The sequence below is a fragment of the Rhinopithecus bieti genome, unplaced genomic scaffold (assembly GCF_001698545.2).
Source record: "Rhinopithecus bieti isolate Rb0 unplaced genomic scaffold, ASM169854v2 scaffold_3062, whole genome shotgun sequence".
Taxonomy (NCBI): Eukaryota; Metazoa; Chordata; class Mammalia; order Primates; family Cercopithecidae; genus Rhinopithecus; species Rhinopithecus bieti.
Genome location: NW_016804432.1, coordinates 2,770,779 through 2,783,362, shown reverse-complemented (window position 1 = coordinate 2,783,362; position 12,584 = coordinate 2,770,779). Strand labels below are relative to the sequence as shown.

Below are 12,584 nucleotides of genomic sequence, written 5' to 3'. Positions count from 1 at the left end.
AGTGCTTTACTTCCAAATATGTGGTCAATTTTGGAATAAGTGCAATGTGGTTCTGAGAGGAATGTTTATTCCGTTGATTTGGCAGGGAGAGTTCTGTAGATGTCTGTTAGGTCTGCTTGGTGCAGAGCTGAGTTCAATTCCTGGATATCCTTTTTAACTTTCTGTCTCGTTGATCTGTCTAATGTTGACAGTGGGATGTTAAAGTCTCCCATTATTATTGTGTGGGAGTCTAAGTCTCTTTGAAGGTCTCTAAGGACTTGCTTTATGAATCTGGGTGCTCCTGCACTGGGTGCATGTATATTTAGGACAGTTAGCTGTTCTTGTTGAATTGATCCTTTTACCATTATGTAATGTCTCTTCTTTGTCTCTTTTGATCTTTGTTGGTTTAAAGTCTGTTTTATCAGAGACTAGGATTGCAACCCCGGCCTTTTTTGTTTTCCATTTGCTTGGTAGATCTTCCTCCATCCCTTTATTTTGAGCCTATGTGTGTCTCTGCACGTGAGATGGGTCTCCTGAATACAGCAGACTGCTGGGTCTTGACTCTATCCAATTTGCCAGTCTGTGTCTTTTAATTTACCTTTAATTTACATTTAAGGTTAATATTGTTATGTGTGAATTTGATCCTGTCATTATGATGTTAGCTGGTTATTTTGCTCGTTAGTTGATGCAGTTTCTTCCTAGCATCGATGTTCTTTACATTTTGGCATGATTTTACAGTGGCTGGTACTGGTTGTTCCTTTCCATGTTTAGTGCTTCCTTCAGGAGCTCTTGTAGGGCAGGCCTGGTGGTGACAAAATCTCTCACCATTTGCTTGTCTGTAAAGGATTTTATTTCTCCTTCACTTATGAAGCTTAGTTTGGCTGGATATGAAATTCTGGGTTGAAAATTCTTTTCTTTAAGAACATTGAATATTGGCCCCCACTCTCTTCCGGCTTGTAGAGTTTCTGCCGAGGGATCTGCTGTTAGTCTGATGGGCTTCCCTTTGTGGGTAACCTGACTTTTCTCTCTGGCCGCCCTTAACATTTTTTCCTTCATTTCAACTTTGGTGAATCTGACAATTATATGTCTTGGAGATGATCTTCTCGAGGAGTATCTTTGTGGCGTTCTCTGCATTTCCTGAATTTGAATGTTGGCCTGCCTTGCTAGGTTCGGGAAGTTCTCCTGGATAATATCCTACAGAGTGTTTTCCAACTTGGTTCCATTCTCCCTGTCACTTTCAGGTACAGCAATCAGACATAGATTTGGTCTTTTCACATAGTCCCATATTTCTTGGAGGCTTTGTTTGTTTCTTTTTACTCTAAACTTCTCGCTTCATTTCATTCATTTGATCTATTTCTGAAGAACAAAATTAGTTTTTTCTTCAACAGAAACCCAAAGTCTTAAGTATGGAACATTCTTATAGTGATAGTAGCTCTTCTTTCCCCAGCTGACCTTTTTGTTCTTTAATTTAACGTAGCAAATAATCTTAATTTAGTTAAATCAGAGGTAGAAAAATATTTTCCTGCCCTTTATATTTTAAAGCTCCTTTCTGTCTATTCACAGCAGGCATGAGTAAAAGAAAGGACTAAATCAGAGGATGTTCCTTTTGTCATTCATTTTTAAAATGAATGGCAAAGGAGAGAGGGGAGAGATGCCTCAGCTTCCAGCTGTTCATCTCCCTGCTTGGTTAATTCATGGCACATTCACTACCACTGTTTCCTCTCCTCTTTGCTTCTCTGCATGATAATCTTAGGGTTATGATAAAAAGGAGTTGTTATGGCTAGGGCTGCCTTGGGCTTTCAAAGCCAGTGCTCAAAGATGGGGAAGTGACAGAAGAATATGACTCCAGTCTCACATATCTGAAGAAAGAAAAGAAAAAAAAAAAAAGCAGCAGCAGCAGCTACCTTAGCAGTTGAACAGAGTAACAGTGTGTGCACCCTCTCACTTAGTGGTTTTCTGGAAGCAAAAGGAAGAAGGGGCTAACAGGGAAGTGTGAGTAGCCATAAAGGTGGCTATTAGAGAGAGGGGATTAGAGCTTCACTTTTCCAGAGGACTTTATTCAGAAAAGAACAAAAATCTGGGCTTGTTTCTTTAGCAGCCCTGGATAATCTTTCCCACAGTGTCCCAAGCCTGTAATTCTTAATGCCATTACAGCTGTTATTAAAACTTTAAATATGTAATCATGCCTATTAAGTTGCCAAATACCCATAAAAACTGTTAGCTCATTAAACTGTGCACAGCCATTTAAATGAAAAAGGAGTATCATCTAATTTTTTAATTGAAAAATATAAAGGTTGAAACATTCTGGTAATCTGATAAAGTAGTACATGCAACATAAATGCAAAACAGATAATGCTAGTATTAAAAGTATCATCATTTCCAAACATGAAAACATAAAGAAAGTCTATCTGTTGTATAAGGAATCAACACATCTAAAATAAAATTGTCATAGATATACTTGCCTACTAAATTATTAGATCTTGATTACAAGCATGAGATTTAGTATTCATTTATTCTTTAATGCCAGCAGCTAGAATTGATTTAGTTTACAAGTGCTTGAGCCAAATACCATCTTTTTTTTAAATTTTTAATATTTTGACAATAAAACTACAAATCATCAACTTGGAGATTTCATATGGGGATTTATTTCACAGAGACCCAATGTATACTTTTGAAATTGCATTTTGTACTAGAAAAATAGGCATGTTGATCAATTGTATCAAGAGATTTAACATATCCGTGTTCATCAAAGGTAGAATATTCATTATGGCCTCTTAATCCTGACAGCATAATATTCATTTAAAGCATTTGATCTCTTTACATTTTAATCATTTCTTGTGTTTAAGGGATTATGTATATGTGGTACTGTGTTAAAAAGTACCTGGGATTTGTTTTAATGTGGTATGGTAAAGCAAACACAGAAATGACTGTCATGAAGAAAGTTCATACTCACAGACCCTAGAAACAGGAAGCATGGCAGACTGTGCAGGGCCACATAGGGAAGGGCCAGGGTCAGTCCGGAGGCAGAAGCTGGGGCACAGCATGGCACAGAACCTTTACTAGGTCTTCAGGGAAGGATGGTTGAGACAGGGTATACCTACCCTGAGTATACTAAGTAAGTTTAGGATTGACTAGTTTGAATAATTTTGGCAAACTATGGGCTATAGGAGTGGTCTTTAGTTGTTGGGTACCTGGCCCTGGGTGATTTAGGGCAAGGAGAATATTGTCTGGGTGTATGAGAGTTTGATAAAGGAGACAGTTAAGGGAGTGGGCTCTGGATAGGCTGATTTATATATCAAAGGTACCCTCAAAAGGGAGTTCTTCACTCTCTCTAGAAATTAGCTAGCCCTGGGAGGGGCAGTCTCTCCAGGGTCGTAGGCCTCAAATGCTAGAACATCAAGAATACAGAAAATTTGGAAATATAGTCAATACAGGTACTACTACATTTTAGATCAAAACTCTCCTATTATGTTCAAAGTCCTTTCCAAAGACAACACTGTGAATAAAGCCTTCTGGACTGTGTATTTTAAAACATTAATAAGGCCTTACATTTCTGACTTTATCCATTTGAAAATGCTTTTCCATTATCTCATTGCAATCTAATGATTAGATTTGATGATTAGAGGCTTACAAAATACTGTGGGGCAGACATGTCTGAACATATTATCCCTATATTATAGCTAAAAAACTAAGGCAGAAATGGGAATAGAACCACAATTCCTGACTGTAAGTCTACAGCATATTCTGTCACACTCTGATGCCTTTTACTGTTTAACAATGTTATTAGTAACCTAAGAATTCAATTGTCAGGCAAATGGATTTAACAAGGTTGTACAGAGAACAGGTTCCACAAACTAGACCAAAGTCACCTCTTCTCTGTAAGTGTGTTTGGCCAAGGTTGCTTTTTATGGAGTGTCTTTGGGGATACAGAATCTCACAAATAAACAGAATAACTTGAAGAGAATAAGAGAGTCAGCTCCCTCACTTACCAATGGAGTCACTTTAAGCAAATTACTTAAACTGTCCAAGCCTCGGTTTCTCCTTTTGTAAAATGGGGGTGGTCATAGTTACCTCAGGGGATTTTTGAGAGGATTAAAAGAGACAAAGCTTGCTAATGAGCTGTCTGACTCAGAGTTAGTACTCCATAGATGAAGTTACTATTCATCCACAGTGAAGCTTCCCTCTACCTTCTGTTATTACGTTAAAAAAAAAAAAAGTAGACACCCTACTGGGCTCAGTGGCACACATTTATAGTCCCAGCTACTCATGTGGCTGAGGTGGGAGGATCACTTGAGCCCAGGAGTTTTAATTCAGCCTGGGCAGCATAGTAAGATCGTGTCTCTAAAATAAAAGGAAAAAATAGACACCCTAAAGAGGTATCTCATAAGTTTCCCCTTTTTTTTCCCTTCAGGTAAAGAAGATTTCTTGTCCTGAATTTGCAACAGCCTTTAAGCTATATTTTACGATAGGAAACATAATTTGTCATTAATATGTGAAACCACTGTTCAGTCAAAACCAACCAATTAATAAAAAAAAATCCTCAGGAATTATAGAAAGTATATTTTTTAAAGCCAGAAAATCTTCTTTACTATTTTAAACCAAATAAATAAACAAATGTAGCCTCAATACCTATAAATGACCAGGAACTGAAACTTCTCCTAAAATATTAGTGACTTAACGCACTCTTTTATGATTAAACTGCTTTTATCTGATTCAAATTTCACTTTCCAAAAGAATGTGGCTATATTGCAAAATACTACCCTTAAAATAAGCAGCAAGCAATGTACCTCAAGGATCTTGTTGACTTTTCTATAAAACAACTCAAAGCTGTTTCAGAGGAAAGTTTGTATGACTCTTCAACGCTGTATTCAACATGAAACCCTAACTTCCAAATTAAGCCAGCGTTGTCAATAAACAGGTGACCCAAACCTCATGAACCAAAATAAATTGGTCAGATTAGTAAACATTTAGTTTATGGGTTGGGAAAAAAATTTAGTTAACCTTAAATTACCTTTTCATGATTCTGTAGGAACTGTGCCTTTCTGTAATCTATCCTCATGTACAAAGCAGCAAATGCAATTTGTCCTTGTGTTTATCACAATCATGTGTCTGTCAGGAAGAGAGGCTGAAATAGCAGAGTTTCCTACTTCAAACACAAAATCAACTCTGGTTCTGGGCTAGTGAGCATGTTTGTGGGCTTGGGGGAATTTTTTTAAACACTGTGCAAAGCTGGAATAAGATTTCATGAAACTCCTTTTTTATATTATCAGTGTTGGAGTAGGATCAACATCTGCCTTTTTAGACAAATCTCAGCAACTCAATCACATGAGTGTAGACCATATCTATCAGCACTGGCTCATCAGGGAGCAAAGCACTCTCATAGCTGAATTTTCTAGACACCTAAAATTAATTCCTTCTGAGGCAAACACTTTCAATGTGATTATTTCAATGGAGATTATTCCAAAAAGAAAACTGAAATTCAATGAAGTATTAAATATCGTTATTCATATTATTAGAAAATATATATAATAAATATATATCAGCATATTACAATGCATTCTTAAATACAACTTTATGTATATTTTTTGGGTTGTTTTCCAACTCCTCTCTTTAAGGATAAGGCACTCAGCTCTCCCTTTTCATATAATGAGAAGGCAAGCAGGTTCTAAATGAGCAAAGATGGAGAAGTAGTCCTGGCAGAAAGTATGCAAAATACAGGAATAGAAAAGCACTATCTGGGCATTGAAAACAGCCTGTAATTTAATTAGGATGGTGCTGAGGCCGCATGAAGGGCTGCAGTAGACAAGGTTGGATGAAGATTGAACTTCTCTACCTTTGACTCCATATGACTCAGATTCAGGGCCTATTTCATGAGCATGTGACCAGTGCAGTGGCTGAAAGACCCCTGCTTGAGGTTTAATGCTATGCTGTGTGAGATCATTAATACTTTTTATCATTGAATTTGTGCTTTGTAAGCAAAGTCCAATGGAACAATGGAGTAAGAGCCCCAGAGTCCAGAACCTTGGTTCACATACAGTCTTCCCTCCCACTGCCTGCCCAGAATTGGTTTTTGGCCACCTGATCCCTGCTCCATGGTGTCCCAGGCCCCATTCATCCTCCCCAGTCTCATGCCTGCCCTTAGCAACCAGGTCACATCGGTCAAAGGAAAGGCCCACATCCCATGTCTGCCATTGCAGTCTGCTCTTAGATGGGGTCTGGGGAGGGTGTGGAGAGGGGCAGGTGCATGCCCCACACCTCCTCAGGGAAGAGAAAGGATGTGGCCCTCCTCACCCAGAGCTGGCAGCAGCATGGCACCTCTGGCAGGCAATTCAGCAGGGGCCCCTTGCCCACCCTCAATCCAGATACTGAGAATGCCCCAGCCTGGAGATTGCAATCCCTTCAGACTCTCAGACAGGAGGTTGCTACGAACGGGGGGACAGACTCTTAGGATGTGGGGACTGACTTCTTTAACCCCAGTCAGAGTCCTGCTTTATCATCTTGCACCAGGCTCCACAAATTATGTAGCTGGCCCTACTTAGAATCTTCCCCTTAACCCAGCTTCTCTCCCTCTTCTGGATAAAGGCATCACACTTCCTCATATCTCCTGGGTTTAGAATCTGAGTCATCATTGCCCTCCCTCCCTCCTTTCCCAAATCCACACCCGCAGGCCACTTCCCATCTGTCTCCTTCTGCCCATTCCCACTGTTCCTGCTTGAGTTTAATTGTTCATCATGGCTCCACCAGACCATGACAGTAGACTCCTAATTATTTCCACAGCTTTGAGCCTCTCCTTGTTCAATCCATTCAGCTGCTGCCACCAGGTTACCCAAAACACCACTTTGATCATGCTAAGATGTTTTTAATGGCTCCCTGTGGCCTACTCTTGGTGAAGTTTGAACTCTTTAGCTAGGTGTTCAAAGTCCTTCCTTCTTTTGTCCTCACCTTACTTTTGCAAATCATTCTCTGACAACAGAATGTCATAGATATGCAATATGCAATATTTTGCCAAATTAAACCACTCACTCTCCCTTATACATATTTGGTGCTCGGTCATCACTGTGTCTCCGTTGAAGCTATTTTGTTGGACTTGGATCACTTCTCCCTACTCCACAACTATCTCTAACTGGAAAACCTAATCCTATTTATAGCTCAAATGGTGCCTTCTCCATGAAGTCTTTCATTATGAGCCCAGTCACAAAGTGACTCCATACTCATCCAAGACTAACATCATTTAGTTTGTACAGCTTGGTACTAGTTTTTTGTGGACAGCACATGGCTCTCTACTGTACCCTTGGAGAGCGGAAGTATATCCTGTCCTTTGTACACCCATAGGTCCTCTACCCAAGTTCTTGGGGATAATGGGCTCTCTCTGTGCATGTTTGTTGGAACTAATGAATAAAAGAAGTTGTTGTGTAAACAGATCTTCTGAAAGGCAGGCGCACCTGTAACCCTTCAGCATCATCCCCTTTCCTCCTCTCAGTTCATCTAACAAAACATCCTGCTGTTTTTCACACCCAAACCCATCAAACACCTGTACTATCATTATCAACACTGACAAAATTCACCTCACAATTTTATGAATGTTTAAAGTGCTATATTCTGAATGCTTAGAATAATCTCAAAGAGAACACCTGTTACTTGAATGCTCTTATTTTCAACCTCTTGAGGGCAATTTTTTCATTACTATATTAATGTGGGCTGTTAAATAACTTATAACTATCTGGGGGAAAGGTAAACTGCAGTCACTATGATCTGGACTGGATACCTGAAAACGAATGGTTTTTTTTCCACTTACAATTTATTTTTTTCCTAATTTCAAGTCTGTCTTTTAGGACTAATTGAGGAGAGTAATGCAAAATAATGAAATAAACTGAGGGATTTTGGGCTGTCAGAACTTCTATTCAATTTTAGCATGTCATTAAATATTCTACCCTTGACTCCAGAATGCCACGTTTATCATCATAATTTTGTCTCCTCAATGCCTTTCTCTTGTCCATTCTCTTGCCCATATTAGGAACCCCCAAGAGTATCACCAATGTAATCATCAAATGATTAAATTTGGAAACTCTGTGTGATTAAAAAAAATTCTTACCTCCTGAAGAAAAAAATACACTGTCTGAAGCTGAGCAAGAAACACCTTAAAAATATAGTAGTTAACAAAGAATCAGGAAGGATAGTTACATATTTAAATAGAAACTTCAAGATGCTTGCATATATGGCACAAATTAAAACATCATGACAAAAGAACATGTATTTGGAAAGTTGTCAGTTTAATTAAGAGACATCTGCAACACCAGGAAATGGAAAGGATGGAGGAAAATGCTAGAACTGGGGAAAGATGCAACATTTTTCCCTATGACAACTCTATAAAAAGTTTATATTGCATGTCTTACTAAGAGGAACAAAGTGCAAAACTTTTCATAGGCTAGGATATGGTGTTACCAACCACATTTAGGGACATTTTAAGTAGAGAATGGAAGGATAGATATTTTCATGTTCCTTGAATGTAAACCTGGTTCTAAAATACTTAATTTAAGGGTGGAGCATGAAAAAGATTAAGCTGGTCAAAACACGCTGACTTCACATCTCAGTTCCAGATAAGGAGAAAAACAATGGAAAATAAGGTAAACAGAAAGAAAAAGAATATTAGCAAACTAGATATCATCTTTATCTTCATAAACTGTTAACATTTCCTGGGTAATTGCCACGTACCAGATATTATTTTAGGGGCTTTGACACAATATCTCATTTTATTGAGATAAACAAAAATAATCTTTGCTAGGTAGATATTATTGTTCCCATTTTATGGATGAGGAAATTGAGGCTGTGAGAGACTAAGAAATTCTCCCAAGGTCACACCATTGGTGACTGTAGTGTACCATAATAAAGAAAAAAAAGGAGCTTTATCAAAGAGTAGCATAAGTAAAATGAAGCAAACTACACCAAGTTAAAAATACAGAGATACATAAAAGAAGCCAATGGAAAAAGAAAAGAGAAACTTTCTAACCAGTTAGAAATGAAAGCAAGGTAAACCAAGGGTAAATTCCCAACCCCTATAGCACCTTTCCCCTACCTGCCTTTCGCCAGGCCTCCCAACAACCCAGTCCCCTTTTGCGGCCATCATTACTATTCTGGGGGGAAAAGAAAAAAAAAAAAAAAAAAAAAAAAACTCCTCTTTCCCAATGTCAGTTTCCAAAAATATTAAGACACTCGGCAGAGTAAGGGTAGAGCCCACAGGAAGTAGCAGCTGCTGAAAACCTGCTTTCCCCTGCCTGTGATGACACCTACAGCCACAATTCTAGACAGCAGCAAGACAAGTTAACTGTTGAAGAGACTGAGAATTATGCTCTTAAAGAAAGGGCAGTATGAAATAAAAGTTAGGGCCTGAATGAAGACGTTAAGAAATAAAAGCTACAGAAATGGGAGAAAATCAACTGGGGATGAATTTTAAAAGTAAGGGCAATAAAGAGAAAAGGCTGCAACCCCAGGCTAGAATAAGGATCATTGAACTAGGAAGGGATTTTTCTTTAGCCCCAGCATACAATAAGGATGTGGGGGAAAAAAATTGGGAAGAAGAAAATTTGTGATTGTTTTATTTCTCTAGAAATATAATTTGTGAAAAAAATTTTATAGAATCTTCAACATATGAATTATTAAATGCTTGTATTTCTTCTCATAGCTTTCTAGGATTGTAGAGAAATAAACACTTGTTGAAAACCATTCATTGTTGCTTCACCTACACCTTTTAAAGTTTTCAAGAAAGATAAAATGAATAATGCACTTAGTCTACAATAAAAGGTTAACAAAAATGGCATTTTGACAAACATCCTTTAATATTAAAGTGTTAGGTTGGCAGACATCCCACAAAAATATGAAACTTGGCTTTAGTACAAGTTAGTCAGTTTTCTATGTAAAATTGTCAATTTTCAGATGAAATAGATAAAATTTTACCTTTAGTGTCCTTCCCACTCTTTTTGCTATTCTCAGCAACAGCAACTAAACTCCAGAGAAACATGTAGCTCCCTGAGACCACTGGAAGAAGTACTTACTAGATGACTATAAAACTTTCCTAACCAAGGATGAGAATTTTTAATTCTTATGAACCCTGAAGAAGTCTCATAGAAAATAACATCCAGTTTAATCAGATTCAGTGAATAAATACTGAAGAAATTAGAACGGACTAGTTTTCAGAGCCAGCATCTAATATCAAGTTCAAAACGCTGTGAAAATGAAAGGCTCAGAAAACCCAGATGAGAGCATGTTGGGTTTCCTTTTCCACTTGAAACTAACATGTTTACCCTGCTGATGGTTTTGGAGTTGCTAAACAATTACCAATATTTTCTGTTTGTTTCGTAAATTAAAAACCTACTTGCTCAGTCCTATCAAAGCTGACTACAGATAATGCTATATTCAAGCCTAAAGATAACTAGCCCCTCTATCTGTCCAATCTTTCTAACTCAACAACAGAAACAATTAAAATAGATACTAAGAAGGCACAAATGGGTCACAGGCCCATTTTCCCCCTGACATTCCTCTTCTCTTCCTCTTTTCCCTACCTTACAACCTGTGCAACTCTAATCTAGAGAAGGGAACAGGGAAGTAGTTAAGCACTTTGTTGCCTTTCCAATATTGAATTAGAGAATGAAAATGCATTATGGTCCCCAAAAGACATCAAAGACACCAAAATGCCCATCTTAACACTGGAATTCTGGAGCACACATCTTTTTCTAGCAACTCACAAATGCATACTAAAACCACACATTGATATCTTAAAGAGCAGAGGAGGGAGCTGTGGATGCCAGATCAGCCAAAGTGTCAAAGTGTTAAAGACAAAAGTGTCTTGACAGAGAAACACGTGGTGTTATTGGGTGATATATGAATTTCCCACAAGCCATTGGGTGTTAAGAAAGGACCAACACATCAAAGATGCTGTAGGAACATTCTAACTAGTTTAAACTCAGGAATTTAAACAGCAAGATTTGTATTGTTAAGAGCCTAAATTAATGTGTTCCTGGATGCCAGATGATAACGGAAAGCTTATCTCCCAAGCCAGTGGGGTTCTGGGAGAAGGGGACAATGCAAAGTCCTACCTGGTAGGCATCAGGAATGTTGACCGTTTCTCCATGCTCCCCGACATAGCCAATGATGCCTTTGCCCCAGGGGACCTGCACCTCATTTGAGTTCTCTGTGCTGCTGCAAGGCAGCAGAGGGGTTCCTGCATGCACATCAAAGAATTTGGAGACCAAGCTCTTCTTGCCAGCAGCTGCCCTTTCCACCAGGAAAAGAGAGCAGCGGTCAGCGTCCACCATAAGGCAGACAAAGATAAGAATCTTGTAGCTCAGGCTGGTGAGGTCAAGGTCATTGGAGATATCTTTGACCAATTCCAGAAAGAACTGACGCTCATTATGCTTTTTCAGGTGGCACTTGTAGTCGATGGCTGTAGGAGGATACTGAGGCAGATTCACTCTCGATTCCAGCAGCGCACTGAGAATATGGGCTGTGGTGGGGGGCAGGGAGCTGGCCTTCCGGAGAAGTGCCCTCCGTCGTACACTGCTCAGGGGTTCCTGAGCCCGGGAGGTCGCCTGTTCATCGTAAGTCCTGTTCATGTGGATGGCCTTGGAGCGGGCAAAACTCTTCCTTAGCTCTTTCTGAGAAGCTCTCCGCTGCAGGTTCCCATCACCCCTGCTGCCACTGGCCCAGCTGGGACTCAAGGGAACCCCACCACAGTCCCCACCACCGGGAAGAGGCTGGCTATGGGCAGAGCCATTTGGTCCAATGCCACCACCAACGCTGCTGCCACCTTTGCAGGTGCTGTGAGCCAAGCTGCTGGTACCAGCCAAAGAGGGCCTTGGACCTAAAGCCCCCTGACCCTGACTATGCCTCTGCAGCCACTTTTCAACCATCTCCTGCTTCCCCTTCCGCATCAAGTAATCTTCAAACAACTCTGGGTGCCTGTCCAGGAAAGTTTCCACCTCCCCAAAGTCCAGGCGGGAGGCTGCCATGGTCCCAGACAGCTTTCCTTGCCTGTCCACACGTGGACCAAATGTTTTCCTGCCCCGAGGCCTCTAGCTGTTCCTGAACATGTTCACCCCCACCAGTATTCCCAGGTCAGTGCCACCTCCCCTGGAGATTATTCCCAGCAGTGGAATCTGTGAGGTGCCCCTTCCTTCTCTGGCTCAGAATGGCTGGCACCGACCCCACCCGCTGGTCCTGCTACTCCTGCTCCGCACAGGTGCCCAGCACTGAGCTGCCGCCGCTGCCCTGGCTCCTGTTCTGGAAACCGTAGCTATCGCTGCTTCTGTTCTGGCTGCCGCCGCTGCTGCTGGAACTGCTGCTGTAACCGGATGAGTGGACCACTGTGACAGGGAGGTAGGGCAGGACACGCCCCTGAGTGAGGCACAGAGCCTGGAGGAAGGAGAAAAGAGGAGGGAGCCGCGGAAGCCAGACTAGCCAAAGTCCACGGCCCAAGCGGCCAGGCGGTTCCTGGAAGAGTCTCTGGACAGCTAGAATCGGCGCCTGGGTACACGACTCCTGATTGGAACACGATTAGAAGAGGGAAATGCACCTTGTTCCTTCCCCGCTTTCTTGCTCCCTTACCTCCCCAA

The 12,584-nt window shown here is 40.5% G+C and overlaps 1 protein-coding gene across 1 annotated transcript in view; it reads right to left on the bottom strand.

Moving 5' to 3' along the window:
- PDE11A (phosphodiesterase 11A) overlaps positions 1-12,299 on the bottom strand; it is a 466,948-nt gene extending 454,649 nt beyond the window's left edge. The window contains exon 1 of the mRNA XM_017868289.1: positions 11,070-12,299. Within this exon, the coding sequence (XP_017723778.1) occupies positions 11,070-11,981 (912 nt within the window). The 5' untranslated portion in view covers positions 11,982-12,299. The remainder of the gene's footprint in view (positions 1-11,069) is intronic.
- Positions 12,300-12,584: the final 285 nt, after the last annotated feature.